We start from the raw sequence: 21,996 nt of genomic DNA, 5'->3' as shown, positions 1-21,996 counted from the left end.
GCATTCTGTGTAATTTTTTCAATCATATTTTCTAACTGACAAAGTCTCTTTTCAAGCTGTGTCAAATTTGCTGCTTAAAATGTCCATGGAAATTTTAATTTAAATGACTTTTTTATTTATTAAAGTTCCATATGGTTCATTTTCTAATCTGCCCTTTTTCTCAAAGTATTCTATATTTTCCTATGGTTGCAATTCCTTCCTTTATATCATTAGTCATTTTAAGCCTGTTACTGTATGGGAAAATTCTACCCTGTCCTATAGGGTTGCTATGAGTAGGAATTGACTGGATGGCAGTGGGTTTGGTTTTTTATGATTTCTTTCAGACTACTGCATTATCTCAGTTTCTTTAATTCCTCTTAACTCGTTAACTCCTCTCCCTGTGATAAGGATTTTTCCTCATAGTGGAGCATTCTTTGGAGATTTTTATGATTTCGGGGGCATTATTCTCTTTGAGAAGCCCTGGTGACACAGTGGTTAAGAGCTTGGCAGCTAACCAAAGTTTGAATCCGCCAGTCGCTCCTTGAAAACTCCATGGGGCAGTTCTATTCTGTCCTATAGGATTGTTATGAGTCAGAATCGATTCAATGGCAACAGGTTTGGGGGTTTTTTTGTTCTTTTTTTTAAAAATCTATGTTTACCATAAACCTAAGACAAAGTGTAATTTTGGAACACTGTAAAAAGTGCACATATTAATCCCATGAATATAAATGGAATTGCAAAGTTACTAATAAATTTCAAAAAGGAAAAACACTAGACTCTTAAAAGTCTGGTTGGGTTACATTCCCAATTAGGTTTATTTTTTAAAATGTTACTTTTTCCAAACACATATCTTTCCTTAGATTTTTACTTGTTTGGCAAAGAATAAGAGGTGGGAGTAAGAATATCAACTCTCCTTAAGGACAAGACCATGACTTATTCATTTTTATGACCTTTAATTCACAAAGTAAACAGCTTTAAATAACTGAACATTTTCTTTGGCTTACCAAAACTATAATGGCCAAAAGAAGCAAGTCAATAACAGCTTCACTATCCCTTCTCCCATTCAAGGGACAACAGCCCAAAGGCTATGGTAACTTCATGACAGCGAGAAGCCTAAATCTATCACTTGTAACTTCCAACAGTGGGACAGTGTGTCATACAAACTCTAATATATTTCCTTCTTCTCTTCTCTTCTCTTGCAATATGAAGCGGTGAAAAACTGTAAGCATAAACATATTTCACCACTAGAAACAAAACTGAAAGGCAGATCATCATAGCCTCAAAGGCTGCCTATTCTTGTAGCATATGACCAAAATGTTAATGTGGCCTGTAAGGCCACTTGTGATTCAACCAGTCATGCCTACAACTCAGGCTTCATCTCTGTCACTCTTATCTCCTCTCCAACCTACACTATGGCCAGAGTGGCCTTACTTCAGTATCTAAAATTTCCCATGACCTCTCCCAATACGAGAGGAAATTCTATTACCTTTGTCAAGATGCCCCTCACGCCCAGCCCTGAGTGCAGTTAGGTCCTACTGACCCTTCCAGTCTTAGTTCAAATGTTGCTTCCTTAAAAAAGCTCTTTCTCTCTCTGCCCCTACAGTCCAGTCAGATTCCTTGTTATATACTATCACGGAACTGTGGTCCTTCCTTTAGTGCCCCTAATTAGACTATCATTACTGTAATTAGTTGATTAATGCCTGAATTTCCCTCTAGACTAGAAGCTCTATGAGAACAGATATTGTATCTACCTTGGCTCCCCACTGAAGCCTCATTGCCTCTCACAGAGTATAAGCTTAATATATTTTTACTGAATGGTTGAATAATGAATTCATACCAGAGAAAAAACGAAGATTTTATTTAGTCTTCTATTCTCAGGATTAATAATTTGTGGATTTTGAAGTAGAGTGGGAAATGGTCAACTCACTAAAAGGTCTTCGGAGCAAATTTGAAACAATGGAAGGCAGAATCAGTGAGATTGAAGACAAATCCATCGAACCAATTTCTTTGAGGAAAAATCAGACAAAAGAATGAAGAAAATCTAAGAATTATATGGGACACTATCAAGATAAAAAATTTGCCCATGATTGGAATTCCAGAAAGGGGAAGAAAATGGAAAACACAAAGAATATTATTGAAGATTTGCTGGCAGGAAACTTCTCAAATATCATGAAAGTGAAAAAGGAGACCATCCAAGAAGCTCACCGAACCCCATATAAGATACACCCCAAAAGGAAGTCATGAAGACATATCATAATGGTACTTGCCAAGATCAAAGACAAAGAAAGAATCCAGAGAGCAGCTTGAGAAAAACGAAGTCACTTACAAAGAGGAAACAATAAGACTAAGCTCTGATTACTCGGAATAAATCATGCAGTCAAGAAGGCAAGTGGATGACATACATAAAACCTTGAAAGAAAAAACTGCCAACCAAGAATTATATATCCTGCAAAACTCTCTCTTAAATACGATGGCGAAATCAGGACCTTTCCAGATAAAGAGAAATTAAAATCAAACCAAACTTACAATTAATATTAAAGGGAGTCCTTCAGTTAGAGAACCAACAACATCAGACAACAACTGTAGTCTAGGACATGGGAATTCATCAGCTAGATACCAACCTAGGTAAAGCACCCTCAATATTAAAACAAAACCCAAAGACTTAAAACAGGGAATCAGAGATGTCAATCTGTAAATGATGACAATGTCAAAACACAGTGTAGGTATAGAACTTTCAAACGGTGATGAAGCCAAGGCGATAGCATGTAATAAAAGACTGGTTCAAACTTAGGAAGACAAGGGTAAATTTCAAGATAACCACAAAGAAAGTTAACAAACCTACTCTTCCAAATAAAAAAGAATAAAAACTTAACAACTCAGTAAACACAAAATGTATAACGACTAAAGAAAAGAAAATCTACAAACAAAGGAACTCGGCACAGGAAAGTAAGAGAAGCAAATATCATAACCACACATACACAAAAAGTATATAAAAGATATGAAAGCAATAAACTCATACCTATCAATAATCACACTGAATGTAAATGGCTTAGATGCACCTGTAAAGAGACAGATAGTGGCAGAAGATTTAAAAAAAACACATCAAAAAGCTGTCTACAACTGCTATTCATTCAGTTCGCAAAAGTCTTAAACATTGGAGTTATCCTTGACTCTTCCAACTCCTTATCTCACATCTCCAATCAATTCACACATCTTGTTAGTTCTAGTTTCTAGATGCTTCTTGAAGTGATTCACTTTTCTCCATCCTCATGGTTCCTATTAGTGTTCAACTGTGGCTGTCTTCCCAGGCCTATGTACTCTCTCTTCTCTAGATTTCTGTAGCATCTTCCTCACCGGTCTCTCCACATATGGCCTTTTTTCCATCTAATGCAGCTTTTACCCTCTAGCTAGAATGATTTTTTTTTAATAATTTTTATTCTGCTTTAAGTGAAAGTTTACAAATCAAGTCAGTCTGTCACATATAAGCTTATATATACCTTACTCCATACTCCCACTTACTCTCCACCTGAGTCAGCCCGCTCCCTCCTTCCAGTCTCTCATGACCGTTTTGCCAGTTTCTAACCCTCTCTACCCTCCTATCTCCCCTCCAGACAGGAGATGCCATCACAGTCTCAAGTATCCACCTGATACAAGTAGCTCACTCTTCAACAGCATATCTCTCCAACCCATTGTCCAGTCCCTTCCATGTCTGATGAGTTGTCTTTGGGAATGGTTCCTGTCCTGGGCCAACAGAAGGTTTGGGGACCGTGACTGCCGGGATTCTTCCAGTATCAGCCAGACCATTAAGTCTGGTCTTTTTATGAGAATTTGGGGTCTGCATCCCACTGTTCTCCTGCTCCCTCAGGGGTTCTCTCCTGTGTTCCCTGTCAGGGCAGTCATCGGTTGTGGCCCGGCACCATCTAGTTCTTCTGGTCTCAGGATGATGTAAGTCTCTGGTTCATGTGGACCTTTCTGTCTCTTGGGCTCATAGTTATCATGTGACCTTGGTATTCTTCATTCTCCTTTGATCAAGGTGGGTTGAGACCAATTGATGCATCTTAGATGGCCGCTTGTTAGCATTTAAGACCCCAGACACCACACTTCAAAGTGGGGTGCAGAATGTTTTCATAATAGAATTATCTTGCCAATTGACTTAGAAGTCCCCTTAAGCCATAGTCCCCAAACTCCAGCCCTTGCTCCGCTGACCTTCCAAGCGTTCAGTTTATCCCAGAAACTTCTTTGCTTTTGGTCCAGTCCAGTTGAGCTGACCTTCCGTGTATTGAGTATTGTGCTTTCTTTCACCCAAAGTAGTTCTTATCTACTAACTATTCAGTAAATAACCCTCTCCTACCCTCCCTCCCTCCCTCCCCGCCTCGTAACCACAAAAGTATGTGTTCTTCTCAGTTTATACTATTTCTCAAGATCTTATAATAGTCGTCTTATACAATATTTGTTCTTTTGCCTCTGACTGATTTCACTCAGCATAATGCCTTCCAGGTTCCTCCATGTTATGAAATGTTTCACAGATTCGTCACTGTTCTTTATCGATGCATAGTATTCCATTGTGTGAATATACCATAATTTATTTAACCATTTGTCCGTTGATGGACACCTTGGTTGCTTCCAGCTTTTTGCTATTGTAAACACAGCTGCAATAAAACATGGGTGTGCATATATCTGTTCGTGTAAAGGCTCTTATTTCTCTAGGGTATATTCTGAGGAGTGGGATTTCTGGGCTCTATGGTAGTTCTATTTCTAACTTTTTAAGAAAATGCCAGATAGATTTCCAAAGTGGTTGCACCATTTTACACTCCCACCAGCAGTGTATAAGAGTTTCAATCTCTCCACAGCCTCTCCAACATTTATGATTTTGTGTTTTTTGGATTCATGCCAGCCTTGTTGGAGTGAGATGGAATCTCATCGTAGTTTTAATTTGTGTTTCTCTAATGGCTAATGATCGAGAGCATTTTCTCATGTATCTGTTAGCTGCCTGAATATCTTCTTTAGTGAAGTGTGTGTTCATATTCTTTGCCCACTTCTTGATTGGGTTGTCTTTTTGTGGTTGAGTTTTAACAGAATCATATAGATTTTAGAGATCAGGCACTGGTCAGAGATGTCATAGCTGAAAATTTTGTCCCAGTCTGTAGGTGGTCTTTTTACTCTTTTGGTGAAGTCTTTAGATGAGCATAAGTGTTTGATTTTTAGGAGCTCCCAGTTATCGGGTTTCTCTTCGTCATTTTTGGTAATGTTTTGTATTCTGTTTATGCCTTGTATTAGGGCTCCTAACGTTGTCCCTATTTTTTCTTCCATGATCTTTATCGTTTTAGTCTTTATGTTTAGATCTTTGATCCACTTGGAGTTAGTTTTTGTGCATGGTGTGAGGTATGGGTCCTGTTTCATTTTTTTGCAAATGGATATCCAGTTATGCCAGCACCATTTGTTAAAAAGACTCTTTTCCCCAATTAACTGACACTGGGCCTTTGTCAAATATCAGCTGCTCATATGTAGATGGATTTATATCTGGGTTCTCAATTCTGTTCCATTGGTCTATGTGCCTGTTGTTGTACCAGTACCAGGTTGTTTTGACTACTGTGGCTGTATAGTAGGTTCTAAAATCAGGTAGAGTGAGGCCTCCCACTTTCTTCTTCTTTTTTAGTAATGCTTTACTTATCCGGGGCTTCTTTCCCTTCCATACGAAGTTGGTGATTTGTTTCTCCATCACATTAAAAACTGTCATTGGAATTTGGATCGGAAGTGCATTGTATGTATAGATGGCTTTTGGTAGAATAGACATTTTTACTATGTTAAGTCTTCCTATCCATGAGCAAGGTATGTTTTTCCACTTATGTAGGTCCTTTTTAGTTTCTTGCAGTAGTACTTTGTAGTTTTCTTTGTATAGGTCTTTTACATCTTTGGTAAGATTTATTCCTAAGTATTTTATCTTCTTGAGGGCTACTGTGAATGGTATTGATTTGGCGCTTTCCTCTTCGATGTTCTTTTTGTTGATGTAGAGGAATCCAAGTGATTTTTGTATGTTTTTATCTTATAACCTGAGACTCTGCCAAACTCTTCTATTAGTTTCAGTCGTTTTCTGGAGGATTCCTTAGGGTTTTCTGTGTATAAGATCATGTCATCTGCAAATAGAGATAATTTTACTTCCTCCTTGCCAACCCAGATGCCCTTTATTTCTTTGTTTAGCCTAATTGCTCTGGCTAGGACCTCTAGCACAACGTTGAATAAGAGCGGTGATAAAGGGCATCCTTGTCTGGTTCCCGTTCTCAAGGGAAATGCTTTCAGGCTCTCTCCACTTAGGGTGATGTTGGCTGTTGGCTTTGTGAGAGCCCTTTATTATGTTAGAATGATTTTTTAAAAACTTTATCATATTGCTCCCCTGTTTGAAACTCTTCATTGTCTTCTCATCATTTTTACTATGAACTCACAATCTTTTATGATTTGAAGGCTGTTTAGTACATGGCTGTGCCAAAATGTTTTATCCCTTGAAAATTCTCTCTCCCTTCAATCTTTGCTGCTAGATTTTAAACATCATGGGGCAGAGGGCAGGAATTGTCTTAATCATCGTTGTATCACAGATATTTACAGTTCTGGCACCACATTAATATTTAAAAACTACCCATCAAGGAAAACTAAGTTGGAAAGTAAAGTAAATATTACAGCTAGGATCTGAAGATAGTTCTGATGGTTGTAAACCGTAATCTTTTCCCATAATATGATAACTTCTATGAAAGTAAGGCTTTAGCTGTACAGGAGTCCAATAAAGATGAATATCTGTTAAGGATAAGATGATTTTTTTTTTTAAATGAACACTTGCACAATTGGATAGAGTGCTATAATAGTATACAAAGATTCCATTTATGGCTCATTCAAAATCATCTAGTACCTTATCACTTCAGGGAAGCATAGAGGAGGCAATGAAGGGTATCAGTTGGGCCAAGAGAAGCCATTATAGATATTTCAAGCAGAAAGAGAATTAAGCAGAAAGTGTTACTCATGGAATATAACCAACTCTGAGGGATTGCTTCTGCCTTTTCATTCCAGAAGAAATAATTTACTGAAAATAAAATATTCTACTTACCATACACACACACTCACACAAAAGCTGTCTACAAGAGACACACCTTAGACACAAACACTTAAATACATTAAAAATCAAAGGATGGATTAGGAGTATGTAGCAAGTTGCATACGGGTTTTTCTGTGAGACACTGACTTGATTTGTAAACTTTCACTTAAAGCACAACAAAAATTATTTTAAAAAATCAAAGGATGGAAAAAAATTTAAAAAGCAACCAGTAACCAAAAAAGTGCAGGAATCACAATACTATTCTCAGATTAAAGAGACTTTAAGGCAAAATCAGCTATACAGGACAAAGAAGGACATTATATAATAATTACAGGGACAATCCACCAAGAAGAGATAACCTTAATAAACATCTACATGCCCAATGGCAGAGCTTTAAAATACACAAAACAAACTGTAACAGCAATGAAAGGAGAAATAGACAGTTCCACAAAAATAGTAGGAGACTTCAACACATCACTCTTGGTAAAGGACAGAACATCTAGAACGAAATTAAGATACAGAAGTTCTAAAGGCCAAAATCAACCAACATGACCTCATAGACATATATAGAATACACCAACCAACAGCAGCAAAGTGTACATTTATTTCCAAAGTATATGGAACATTCTCCAGAATAGAGCACGTTTTAGGCCACAAAGCAACCCTCAATAAAATCCAAAACATTGAAATAATATAAAGCATTCTTTGTGATCACAACAACACAAAAGCAGAAATCAATAACAGAAGTATTAAGGGAAAAAAAAAAAATCAATTACATGGAAACTGAATAACACCTTGCTTAAAAACAACTGGGTAATGGAAGAAATCAAAAAGGGAATAAAAAAATTCCTAGAATCAATGAGAATGAAAATACATCATAACAAAACCTTTGGGACATAGCAAAGGCAGTGCTTAGAGGTCAATTTATAGCAATAAACACCACATCAAAAAAGAACAGCCAAAATCAAAATGTTGGCCATACAACTCAAACAAATAGGAAGAGAAAAACAACAGAAGCCCACGGGCACCAGAAGAAAGGAAATGAAATAGAGAACAGAAAAACAATAGAAAGAATCAACAAAACCAAAAGCTGGTTCTTTGAAAAGGTCAACAAAATCGACAAACGACTGGGCAAACTGACAAAAGAAAAACAGGAAAGGAAGCAAATAACCCACACAAGAAATGAGATGGGGGACACTGCAACAGTCTCAACTGAAACAAAAAGAATCATAATCGAGTACTATGGAACACTGTGCTCCAACAAATTTGAGAAACTAGAGGAAATGGACAAATTTCTAGAAACACACTACCTACCTAAACTAACACAAGCTAAGATAGAAAATATGAACAGATGCATTACAAGAGAAGAGATTGAAAAGGTTATAAAAAAAACATCTCCCAACAAATAAAAACCTTTGCCTAGGTGGCTTCAGCTAAGAATTCTACCAAACATTCAGCTAAGAGCCTGTACCAATAATACTCAAACCATTTCAGAGCATAGAAATAAGGCATTCAATGAAGCCAGCACAACCCTAATGCCAAAGCCAGAAAAAGAAACCACAAAAAAAGAAAATTACAGACCAATATCTCTCAAGAATATGGATGCAAAAATTCTCAACAAAATTCTAGCCAATAAAATTCAGCATCATATCAAAAAAATAATACATCATGACCAAGTAGGATTTGTACCAGGTATGCAGAGATGGCTCAACATTAAAAAAAATCAATCAACATGATCCACCACATAAATAGAACAAAAGAATCACATGATCATCTCAATGCAGAAAAGGCATTTGATAGAGTCCAACACCCATTTCAGATAAAAACTCTCAACAAAATACGAATAGAAGAGAAATTGTTCAACATAATGAAAGGCATCTTTCAAAGACAAGACCAACAGCCAAAATCGTTTTAATGGAGAGAGGTTTGAAAGCATTCCCCTGAGGAGAGGAACAAGACAAGGACGTCCTTCATTACCACTCCTATTTATCACTGGGCTGCAAGTCCTAGCTAGAGCAATAAGGCAAGAAAAAGAAATAAAGGGCATCCAAATTGGAAAATAAGAAGTAAAACTATCCCTATTCACAGATGATATGGTCCTACACATAGAGAACCCCCAAAGAATCCACAAGAACACTACTGGAACTAATAGAAAGATTCAGCAGAGTAGCTGGATATGAGATCAACACACAAAAATCAGTTAGATTCCTATACACCAACAAGAACTTCAAAACAGAAATCAGAAAAAAAATAGTATTTATAATAGCCCGCAAAAGGTAAAATACTTAGGAATAAATCTAACCCGAGATGTAAAAGGCCTATACAAAGAAAACTACAAAACACTACTGCAAGAAACCAAGAGACCTACACAAATGGAAAAACATACCATGCTCATGCACAGAAAGATTCAACATTGTGAAAATGTCAATTTTACCCCAAGTAATCTACAGATATAATGCAATCCTGATCCGAATACCAACAGCATTCTTTAACAAGATGAAAAAGCTAATGACCAACTTATATCTTGAAAAGAAAGTGGTTGGGATAAGCAAAGGATTATTGAAGACAAAGAACAAGGTTGGAGGCCTCACAGTACCAGATCTTAGAACCTGCTATATAGCCACAGTAGTCAAAAAAGCCTGGTGCTAGTACAACGGCAGGCACATAGACCAATGGAACAGAATCGAGAACCCAGGCATAAATCCATCCACCTATGGTCAGCTGCTCTTTGACACAGGACCAAAGTCCATTAAATGGGGAAAAGACAGTCTTTTTAACAAATAGTGCTGGCAAAACTGGATGTCCATCTGTAAAAAATGAAACAGGACCCATACCTCATGCCATACCAAAAATAAATAAATAACTCAAAATGGATCAAAGACCTAAATATAAAACCTAAAATGATAAAAATCATGGAAGAAAAAATAGAGACAATGCTGGGGGCCTAATATATGGCATAAATTCAATAGAAACCATAACTAACAATGCACAAACACCAGAAGAGAAACTAGGTAACTGGGAGCTCCTAGAAATTAAACACAACCATCAAAAGACTTCATCAAAAGAGTAAAAAGAGAATCTACAGACCGGGAAAAAACTTTATGGCTACGACATATCTGATCAGGGTCTAATCTCTAAAACCTATAGAATACTTTAACACCTCAATGACAAAAAGACAAATAATCTAATTAAAAAATTGGCAAAGGATACGAACAGTTTACCAAGGAAGACATTCAGGTAGCTAACAGGCACATGAAGAAATGTTCCCCATCATTAGCTGTTACAGAAATGCAAATCAAAACTAGAATGAGATACCATCTTACCTCAACTTTACTGGCACAAATTAAAAGAAAGAAAGAAAATAACAAATATTGAAGATGTTGAGGGAGGACTGGCACTCTTATGTACTGCTGGTGGGAACATAAAATGGTACACCCACTATGGAAAACAATATGGCACCTCCTTAAAAAGCTGGGAATAGAATACCATACGATCCAGCAATCTCATTCCTAGAAATACATCCTAGAGAAATAAGAGGAGTCACATGCATAGACATATGCACACCCATGTTCACTGCAGCATTATTCAGAATAGTAAAAAGATGGAAACAACCTAAGTGCCCATCGACAGATGAATGGATAAACAAATTATGGTGTACACACAGAGAAGGGAATACCATGCAATGATAAATAATAATGATGAATCCTCAAAACATCTCACAACATGGATGAATCTGGAGGGCATTATGCTGAGTGAAATATGTCAATCATGAAAGGATAACTATTGTATGAGAACACTATTATAAAAACCCAAGAAAAGGCTTATACACAGAAAAAAACAATCTTTGATGGTTAAGACGGAAGAGGATGGTGGGGAGGGGAAATCACTAACTAGAAAACAGGCAAGTGTTGACACTAGTATAAGGAAAGACAACACACAATATAGGGGAAGTCAGCACAACATGACCAAGACAAAACCGTAGAAGCTTCCTAGATACATCCAAACACCTTGCGGAGCTAAGTTACAGGAGCTGAGGGCTGAGGACCATGGTCTGGGGGAATATCTAGGTCAACTGGCATGACATAGATCATAAAGAAAATGTTCTATATCCTACATTGGTGAACAGCGTCTGGGGTCTTAAAAGCTAGTGAGTTGCTATCTAAGGCACATCTACTGGTCCCACACCCTCTGGAGCAAGGAAGAATGAAGAAAATCAAAGACACAACGGGAAGATTGGTCCAAAGGACTAGTGAACCACAATTACCACAACCTCCAGCACAACTAGAGTCCAGCACAACCACTGACTGCTCTGACAGGGATCACAATAAAGAGCCCCAGGCAGAGCAGGAGAAAAATGTAGAACAAAATTCAAATTCACAAAAAAAGACCAGACTTACTGGTCTGACAGAGACTGGAAGAACTCGAAGACTATGGCCCCTGGACACCCTGCTAACTCAGAGCTGAAGCCACTCTCGAAGTCCACCTTTCAGCCAAAGATTAGACAGGCCTATAAAACAAATAATAACACACATGAGGAACAGGCTTCTTAGTTCAGTCGAATATACGAGACCAAATGGGCAGCAGCTGTTCAAAAGCAAAGAGAAGAAGGCTGGAAGGAACCGTAGACCTGGATGAACAGACACAGGGAAACCAGGGTGTAAAGGCAAAGGGGGAGAGTGCCGACATACTGCGGTGATTGCAACCAATGCCAGAAAACAATTCATGTATAAATTTTTGAATAAGGGAAAAAAAAATTTTTTTTAACTGAGTTACCAAAATAAACAATGTCCGAAAGAGTCGTAATTTAACCCAAGATCTAAAGATCTTTCTTCAGTAAGTGATTTCCTTCTTGTTTTCGTACTGACTCCTGGCTGCTCACCCACAGCTGGAAGACTTCCACACTTTACCTAGATGTCTGATTCATCTACCTTCAGGATTTATCTGTGGATGCCTTCTTAATCATCAAAATTATAAATGCTCGGAAAATTCTGAAAAGAACAATAAACCATTCAGACACACTGACTAGCAATTATACCGAATGACAAGAAAATGAAAGAAGTAATTACAGACAAAAGACTTTTTAAAAAGCAACTATGTCATGTAAGTTGACATTTGGGAAGGATGGGGCAAGAAAGATCATCCAATGCTAGTTAAGCTGTAATGCTGCTTTGTAATATTTTTAGAAAAATAATAAATTAGGAATGTATGATCTTCCCTGTTTTTTCCCTTTATCATTTCTGTTTATGGACAACTAAAATCTTAAGAGATTAGGCAGTCTACTTTTTAGTCACTGTCCAATTTTTACTTCATTTAATCTATGTAGGAAGGGGGAGATGGTAAACAGTTCTGCCTGCTTAAGCTTAAAAACTTAGAAATTCCCAACTACAAAAACATCCAGTTTGAAGTTATATCGTAACCCCCCACCAATCAGACTGCATTTTGCTTTCTTTTGTCTCTAGGCCTGTCTTTATGTTTCTGATATGATAAGAAAAGATCAACCAAAGGCTCAGATTATCAAATATTCCTTAAATTTCATCTAAAATTAAATTCTTGACAATAGATTCAAATAGATACATGTTCAACGGCAATTTTTGAAAATAGTAATCATCTTTTTCACAAACTGTAAGATGAAATAAAATTTATTTCTTTAAAAGTTAAAAAAACTATTTTAAATAATTTGATAGATTCCAATAGGGCATGTGAAGTAAGCATTAATTAGATATTTAATTAGTGCTAGATTTTAAGGTGTAGCAACCGTATCCTCAGATTCCAGAAGAACAAAAGCAAGTTCCAATAAATGTTCACTAAGTTTAATGACTTAAGTGCTTATTTTCACTATCGCAATAGCTTTAACTAGACTTATGATTCAGTAAATTGTGCTTTTGTGTGCTCTGTGCATTCATCTTATTGAGACTCCTGCTTAAGTAATTTATACTGGGCTGAGGCATTTTTCACATTACGATTGTATTATAGTTATCTGTGTAGGTTCCTGGAAACCCTGGTGGCATAGTGGTTAAGTGCTATGGCTGCTAACCAAGAGGTCAGCTGTTTGAATCTGCCAGGTGCTCCTTGGAAACTCTATGGGGGCAGTTCTACTCTGTCTTATAGGGTCGCTATGAGTTGGAATCGACTCGATGGCAGTGGGTTTGGTTTTGTTTTTTTTATGTAGGTTCCAGGGTAGCACAAATGGTTTGTACTCATCTACTAACCTAAAAGTTGGTGGTTGAAACCTACCCAGCAGCACCAAGGAAGAAAGGCCTGGTAATCTGTTTCCATAAAGTTACAGCCAAGGAAACCCTATGGAGCAGTTCTACTCTACAACACATGGGGTTGTCGTGAGTCAGAAACAAACTTGACAGCAACGGGTTTGGTTTGGTTTATGTATATATTTTATCTTTTACTAGTTGTTATTCAACTTTAAAATTGCTCTGTACTTTACAGTTTAATACTGTATAGAGTAAACTAAACCCAGCTGATATTTATAGTCAAGAAAATAAGAAGCACAGATTCAGAAAAATATTCATGTTACAAGAGTTGAAAAATACAATATTGCTAGAGAATTAAAACTTGTTTTCTATAATCCAAGCTTGTGAATATTATTTCAAGACTTAAGTCCTTCCACCTTCTTTGAAAAAAATAATTTTAATGAAGTATCATAAATCACAATAATTCATTCAAAATTGAGTAAAATTTTAATCAGTTAAAAAAATCTCTTACCATTGGATTATACAGTTTTCAATATATGCTACTGAATTTCGGGAGTTTGTAGTCAAAATGGGTCTGAGAGGTCAATTTTAAAAGTTATCAGGCAACTTCCTTTAGCAATGTCATAGAACAGGACTTTGCCCCACCCCCAACGCCCCCACCTTTAAAATCTGTCTCACAGGACGCACTCAGGTATTTTTCCTCTTTTATTTATCGATTTCACTTTAAATAATATTTAAGGAAGTTTCTTTTACACATACAACCTTAAAAGTCTCACCCATTGAGTCCTTAATCCCTAGCAATAAATAGCTAACCCTGCGGGATTTATAAGAAGAATTTCCTCATGATCAGAGAGATGCTCCCTTGGTATTTAACCTTGTGTTACCCATTTCTAGAAAATTCTATCTGATCCCTTTAATCCTTCATGCTTTTCTGTTTCAATAAGACAACAGAAGTTGGTGTTCCCTTGATTCCTGTTGATTATGTATTCCATAAAAAGCTAGTAAGAACTCACTCCTTAAGGGTCTAACCTTTGCTATTGTCTCCCTAGACCCTGGATTGTGAGATGTTGCCTGCCAGGGAGACTCTTTCAAATGTAGCTCTTTGTGCCTTTTCCATTTCAAACTCTAACCTACGGGAAAGCACTTTACGAGCCATAGGAAATGTACCCATTTCGTTGGTTAAAATGAAAAAAAAAAAAAAAAACTCTTCTTTCTTCTCCCCAGGGAAAATTAGGAGTCGGAATGTTGATACTCACATCCTAAATAATCTGACAACGTTTAAAAATATATTTGCAGCACAGGGTTAACATAGGAATAAAAAGATAAGAGCCTATCTTTTCAAACAGTCTTTGATTTCATTATAGAATTAAAAAAGAAAAAAAATTGGGCTCTTGAAGTTTTTTTCTAAGCGAACAGGTAAAGCACATTTTCTTTCATTGCCTTTCCCAATTTGCCTTTGTGTTCTTGACCCAAGAAATTATATCTGATTACATATCAGAGAGAATAATAAACCTAAATTGATGACGGACATTTTAAGAGACTGAACAGTAATATTTCACCACTGAAATCCTGGACAGTTTTCTAAGGGCTCTTTTTACAAGTGGGCTTCATAAAATAGCCAACACATTGAGGGTTTAATTATGAAATCAGAACGCTGATTCACAACCCTCTTTTCATAGTCCAACGCCTCTTCATTCTCAGATTCAATGTCTTAGAAAATGCAATACCAAGTACTTACCTTGTTTATTTCCCCAACTTCCTCCAACTTTTCCACGGCAGCCAAGTTCTGAGTGGACTCCAGCATATCACAAGTGACCTGCTTCTCTCCACCTGGCAGAGTAAACTCTTCTTTCTTTTCTGTCGAGTATTTTGATTTGAGGATGCTATTGAGACAATTCTCCGTCTCCTGCTTAGCAGATTCAAGTCTGTTTACCAGATCTTTTTGTTTACACTTAAGTGATGTTATATGGTCCTTAATAATCTTCTGTCCCACTGAAGATGTATTTTGCTGGACGGATTCTGCTAAAGCTAAAATCTTCTCTAATGTACCATCTTGTAAACTGAGTTTATTCTCTAGTTCCTGTGAGTGGGGAAAAGGTTGTCACAAAAAGTATCTCCATTCAATTGTCAAAAGAGTTAGTTGAATTTTGTAAATTACAACATGTTTTGTTTCACTAGTGGAAAGCATAAAAAACACTAAACTCATCACAAAGTTGAAACTCTGAGTAAAATTTAAACCAGTGTAGTATCCCTGATCAAATTCTCAAACTGATTTTACTAAAGACTAGAAGTTTACAAGTAACACAAACAATTTTCACAACACAGTTCCTGGAACATAAGAGACAACCAACAGATAATCATTGAATATACATTTTGTTCAAGAGACAGGCTTTTTACACAGTCATAACACTAAATCATACATGCCTACTATGTGCAAAGTATTGGAAAAAATAAGTCGTTTAGAAGGTGTCTATAAGAATCTATTATTAATATTTAAAATTCAGAGCAAAGCTTTGTGGGTGATAAGAAATCAATATAAGGACTTAACCAAAATTAACTAAATGCATGAATGGATGAAGCTAATATGAGAACTCTGGGCTCAAAATGAATTTGAGGTATTATAGTAACTACTGACATCACTGGTTAAACAGCACAAGCTGAAGTTACTAGGTGACTTATGTATGATTAGTTGCTGTCCTAACTGGAGAGTGCTGGGTAGTGCAAATGGTTAATGAGTGAGGCTGCTAACTCAAAGGATAGAAGTTCAAGTCTACCGTAAGAAGCCTCGGAAGAAAGATGTGGCAATCTACTGCCAAAAATCAGCCACTGAAAATCCTGTGGAGGACAGCTCTACTCTGACATGCACGAGACTGCTATGAATCAGTCAACTCAACGGCAACTGGTACCCTAATTGGACCACACAATAAATAAATCTGCATTCATTCATTCATTTATTCAACCAACCACCAGTACTATCTTGAAGCTAAAGATGAGTAAAATAAAGTGTTTTCAAGTACCTGTGGTCTAGTGGGATAGAAACACTAGTAAACAGACAATTATAATAGAGAAGATCTATGCTATGAAACATGCACAGATTATAGCCTAGGGACAAGGAGCAAAACCAGCCCAGGCATGGGGCAAGCCTGTCAGGAACACTTTCTGGAGGAGGTGATACTTGAGCTGAGTCTTGAAGGATAAGTAGAAGTTAGCCAGGTGATGAAAGGGCCGGAGGAGAAAGCATTACAGATAGAAGAAAAATTATGGCAAAAGGTAAAGAGGCAGGGGTACATATGGGGAATTTAGGAAACTACAAGTTGGATTCAGTCAAGTTGTAATTAATACTGATTTTTTTTAAATATCTATCATGTCTGAAAATTGTTTAATACCTGCAGTTTCTTCAATTTTTCCTCAACTGCTACTTGATCCACAGGCTTATCAGAAAAACTGTCAAGTTCTTTGCAGAAATTGTCCAACGTGGCATTCAGGTCTGTGACACAAACCTGGTACGTGTCGTGCTCTTGAACATGACCTTCCAATTTTTGCACAGAATCCTAAAAATAAAACCATCGACAATTTACAAATTATTTCTCTCTGAACTTTTTCACTTAGAAAATAATTACATTTTTTCATAAATATTTGCTTTGTGAGGTTTCGTTTTGAAACAAGAATACGGCCTTAAATTGTCTAGCATTCTTAAGTAAAGATTTAAAGTCTGAGATATTTCATTGTAAAAAGAATGGCCCTTATTGAAACCACATTTGTTGCCCTTGTGCTTCTCTGCCTTCATTTTATTTATGAAAACAATTTTATCTGTCAAGAGCTTTTCAAAACTTAATGGCTACAAATTATATAATCAAATCACAAACATTTGTAATAAAGCAGCTCCCTTAATTCTCTAAATGAGACTATAAGATCAACCTAACCCCAGATCCCTTTCCTAAGATTCAAAATCGAAAGCTGTGTGTTAGGAAAAAGCAATCCTAACTCAAGAGCAAAGGCTTTTCCAGCATTTCTCCTTGGGATGAAAAATAATAATAATAAGGTGGCCATATCTGAACAGGGAAACCCTGGTAGCGTAGCGGTTAAGTGCTACGGCTGCTAACCAAAAGGCCAGCAGTTCAAATCCACCAGGTACTCCTTAGAAACTCTATGGGGGCAGTTCTACTCTGTCCTACAGGGTTGCTAGGAGTCGGAATTGACTTGATGGCAACAGGTTTGGTTTGTATCTCATCAGAAAAGTATTAACTATTTGTTATGATTTGAATTGTGTCCCCCCTAAAACATGTATTGAAATCCTGGCTCCTATATCTGTAAATATGATCCTGTTTGGAAATAAGGACTTCTTTGTTATGTTAATTAGATCATCTGGGAATAATCTAATCACTTCTGAGTTATAAAAAGAGCAGAATAGACACAAAGACGCAAACAGGGAGAAGAAAAAGACAAATGACACCGCCAGATGAATCTGCAAGGATTGTTGACAGCTACTAGAAGCTGAAATAGACAAGGAAGTACCTCCCCTTACAGCCACACCCTCAATTCGGATTTCTAGCCTCCTGAACTGTGAGAAAATAAATTTCTGTTCTTTCAAGCCAGAACATTTCTGTTACGGCAGTATTAGGTAACTAAGACACTATTAAACTAAAAAAACTTACAGCCAAGCAGATTTCTTACCCAGGTAATTTTTACATTGAATGTGGCTTTCAGTGTGCTGCAAAGAATTATAAATGGTTTTCTCAAGAGAATATACCCCTTCATGAAAAGCTGACATTTTACCTCTTAATGCAGATCATACGGAAGGACCTCCAAAGAGGGGTACTGATTAGAAGGTGTATACAGAATAACTAATACAAACTATTACAATAGGTTGATAAAAGATGGATGGAGGGAGGGATGGAGGCATGGAGGGACGGATGGACGGAGGGACGGATGGACAGACAAATAGATAATGTTGATGCTATCTCCTTTATAAAGATGACTAAAATATCTCAAACCTTTGTATTTCTGAAAAAGAAACTGCAATAGGGGAAACAGCACATCATCAAACAATACACTATTTGGCACTCTACCAGAACTGACCGGATTCATTCCTCCATTACTGAGGAGTTAGTAGCTAAATCTAAAAATGATCAATTAAATTTAAAAAGCTTTTGGTCTAAAAAAAGAACAAAAAATAATTCCATATGAAAATTTTCTTTTATCAATTTATATACATAATTATGACAATTGTTAAAATTGTTATTTTGTCCGCTTTACCTGTAGTTGTTGAAGAAGACTTTCGTGTAGCTGCTTTATTTCCAGCCAAGGATCTTCACTTAAGTTGGGATTTTTAGTACATTCCAAGAGGTAATTTCCTTCAGATTTTGATCCCTTTAGCAAGGATGTCAAATCCTGTGCTTTCTGGAGGAATTTTTCATATTTTTTTAACTGAGATTTCTTCTCCTGCAAACCATTTTGCAGAGCAAGGCCTGCTTCTTGTGTCTTCTTTAGGTCTGTAAGGATGAGCCTCAGATCCTCCTTGCTTTGCAAATACTTCTCTCCTTCCAGCAAAAGCTTTTCTTGATGGCTAAATTTAACAAAATATAGTTGAAATGACATTTAAGAAAACAGAGTGCCATTGTACATGTTATAAAGCCATATGTGTTATAATAAAAACCATTAAAATAACACTAATGTATATTATCCCCAGAAACTCTTTTGGCATTATAATATTATAAACAGCACTGAGTTTAAATAAGAAATTAAAATATAGAAGTTATAAACAGTAGTACTAAAAATTGTTTTGTTACATAAAATTTGCCCTGAGAATAAATATTAATAATTTAAATTTCAAATTAGTACCAACAGTTCTTGTTACATAATTATCCTATATTTTACTCATTCATGTAAGTAATATAAGCTAACACTAAGTGTACTGACCAACTAGTTTAAGTTTTCTATAGCTGAAATTTAGATTTTCATACCTCCTTGGAAAAATGTAAAAGTCAGATTTCCACCAGACATTAAATGTACCGTTTAAGACAGGTACTATGAATTAAGAGTTTTCACCAGAATCATATAAATTGAATCAGCCAACATTATTCAATGTTGAGGCATTTAAGAATCTGTTAAAATACATATTGAAAGGTATTACTCTACAGAGGTACCATGCAGATGTACTGAGGTTGTTTGGGGGAAGGGAGTTTTGGGGCGAAAGCAGGGAATTGAAGGTGGAATTATAAAATGATGTTACTTTGTTACTAAGAACCCCACAGGGATGCACAAGCTACATTAAATACTGTCATGACAGAGTCCCTCATATCTCGTCTGGAGAAATAGCCCTTGTTTCTGCCTCTGACATTGTGGATGGCCCTGACATTGCTGACTTTCTCTCCAATAGATATTATATTCAATTCCAGGAGGCCGACAAAACATACTTGTTATGGCTTCACTGCACAGTACAAAACAATGAAGCTGGTGAAGGCATGTCCTTTACCTTAGATACTTGTTGGCTAAATGGAGTGTGTTGTCCCACTTATTCCTGATATCAAGAGTCTTCTGAACCATGGGAGGCTTGCCGCTCTCAGCCTGCTTTGTGATGGTCTGTATTTTAGCGTCCCCTTCAGGCTTTAGTAAAATGATTTCCTGAATTAAATTTGAAAAATCTTATAATCTCACTCATACTTAGGGCTATTACAGATATAATTTTACTTGTTAACACTACATTGAGATTCTAACTACAGATTATATTTCAAAATTATCCTTTCATTTTTACATATATCCAGAAAACAGATTATCTCCCTTCATGTTATACAAAGTTGGTTCTCAATATACATTTTCCAGTCTGATCTGATCGCATTCCTGGTCTCCCCTTGATCTTCAACTGCCTACAAGTAAACCATATTCCAATAAAAAACTGGAAAATTTTTCTTTCTACCCATTCCATTCTTTGTAGATGGAGAATGAGGTTAACAATATGAACAAGGCATTTTTTTTTTAACAGCCAAGGTTAGACTATGGCTTCCCGCAAGAAAATGCAGCATGCGTTGTGCCAACTCTCATCTCTCCACCATAACACAATTACTTCCCTTTCTCTGTTCTTCTCTTTCCAGCCTTTGCTCTGACAATCAGGTTCTTCTCTTCCTGGAAACACTACTCAAGATTTACCTTCTCTGGGAAACATTTTAGACAAAAATCTCAAATTATTTCAATTACTTCAATAAGTCTCACTAACCCCCACAGCTCTTCATTACTCTTCACCCTTCGTTCCTCTAAATGCTTAATGTGTTTCTGATTCTCCTGGGGCCCTGGTGGCGCACTGGATAAGCGTCTGGCTGTTAACCAAAAGGCTGGCTGTTCGAATCCACCAGGTGCTCCCTGGAAACCCTAATGGGGCAGTTCTATTCTGTCCTATAGGGTCGCTGTGAGTTGGAATCCACTTGACGGCAATGGGTTTGTTTTTGGTTTTTTTGGAGTTCCTTTTAAGCACATGTGTTTTTGTCACATGTATTCTTACTTAGCAATGCCTATTTAATTTCCCCTTAGATAGAAAATGACCTCAGGGGAGCTTGGGTCTTCTATGCTCTCAATATCCAACAATCATCAGCAATCCACTCAGTTGCTAACAAGCTTTATGACCCACACATATCCACTCTGGAAAAGATGTCCTCTCCATCTCTGCTCTTAACATTGTTGATGCCCCTGCTATACTGACATATATTCTTTTTAAATTCTAGCCAATCCCACTGGCTGCAGTTTTAATTTTTCATCTTTATTTCAATTCTTCTGCACTCACTGAAGATGGACAATTGGGCATTGCTCTCTCAATGGGAGAGGATATATTTTCACTCTTTCATAAGCATTAAAATAATTCTAGACCCATCACAATTCTCCTCTTTTATAAGGTGAATGATCTGAATTTCTTCAACCTTTCCACAATGATCCTATTTTCCATTTAAAAAAACAAATCTTTGGAGATTTCATCTAAATCTTTTCAAAATTAGAGTTCACTCCGACCTTTAAAATTTAGTTTCCACTCTCACCTCTGAAATTTAGTTACCTTTATTTTTTTGATTCGTTCTTCAAGTGGCATTTTGACTTCAGGTGAATTCAAAACCATAAGGGACTCTTTAATCTCTGTTATCCAGTGAATTACATCATCAGCAAGATCATTAAAGCTCTGGTCCTTGGTAGGAAGTAACTTTTCTTCTTCCTCAATTTCACATAATTGTCTCAATAATGTCTGATATTTATCAATCAAATGTGTTGATTCAGCTATTATTTCTTCTTCAGTAAGCCCATATTCCTTCAAAGAGTTGTTCAACTGGGCCAGAGATTCAAATTGTTCCCTGTAAATTGCAAATATCATTGAAAGTTTATAGGAACCACTGTGCTATGGAAAAAAACCATAGTCTCAGGAAACATACTTCATACAAGATCAGCTATACCTCTTTCTATCTAAGGCTTGGCAAAACAACTCAGCTTTCTCTCTTGACTCTTTCATTTCTTTCCATTTCTTTTCTTGATTAGTCAGCCAACTACTTAGGTTTCTGTGGTTCTCCTGGAGTCTGAAAGAACATTACACATGTTAGAATATAAAATAAGCAAAAATAGCAAAAAATATATATATCATGGAATTCATTTATGATACTGGCCCTGAAGATTGACATGAACCTGTGAGCCAACCAAGTTTTTACTGTATATATTGAAATTCTTTAGAAAAAATTTAACTTGTAATATATCAAAACTTGA

At 36.6% G+C, this 21,996-nt stretch overlaps 1 protein-coding gene across 8 annotated transcripts in view; it reads right to left on the bottom strand.

Moving 5' to 3' along the window:
• SYNE2 (spectrin repeat containing nuclear envelope protein 2) overlaps positions 1-21,996 on the bottom strand; it is a 378,879-nt gene that overhangs the window by 170,518 nt on the left and 186,365 nt on the right. For all 8 annotated transcript variants that reach the window (XM_064292573.1, XM_064292575.1, XM_064292574.1 and 5 more), the window contains exons 40-45: positions 21,693-21,812; positions 21,305-21,593; positions 19,742-19,890; positions 18,523-18,832; positions 16,653-16,817; positions 15,005-15,346 (exon numbers count right to left, since the gene is read on the bottom strand). In XM_064292573.1, coding sequence (XP_064148643.1) covers positions 15,005-15,346; positions 16,653-16,817; positions 18,523-18,832; positions 19,742-19,890; positions 21,305-21,593; positions 21,693-21,812 — 1,375 coding nt within the window. The remainder of the gene's footprint in view (positions 1-15,004; positions 15,347-16,652; positions 16,818-18,522; positions 18,833-19,741; positions 19,891-21,304; positions 21,594-21,692; positions 21,813-21,996) is intronic.

The sequence above is a fragment of the Loxodonta africana genome, chromosome 10 (genome assembly GCF_030014295.1).
Source record: "Loxodonta africana isolate mLoxAfr1 chromosome 10, mLoxAfr1.hap2, whole genome shotgun sequence".
In the NCBI taxonomy this organism is placed as follows: domain Eukaryota; kingdom Metazoa; phylum Chordata; class Mammalia; order Proboscidea; family Elephantidae; genus Loxodonta; species Loxodonta africana.
Note: the sequence above shows the minus strand (reverse complement) of the source record. Positions and strands in the feature narration are given on the sequence as shown.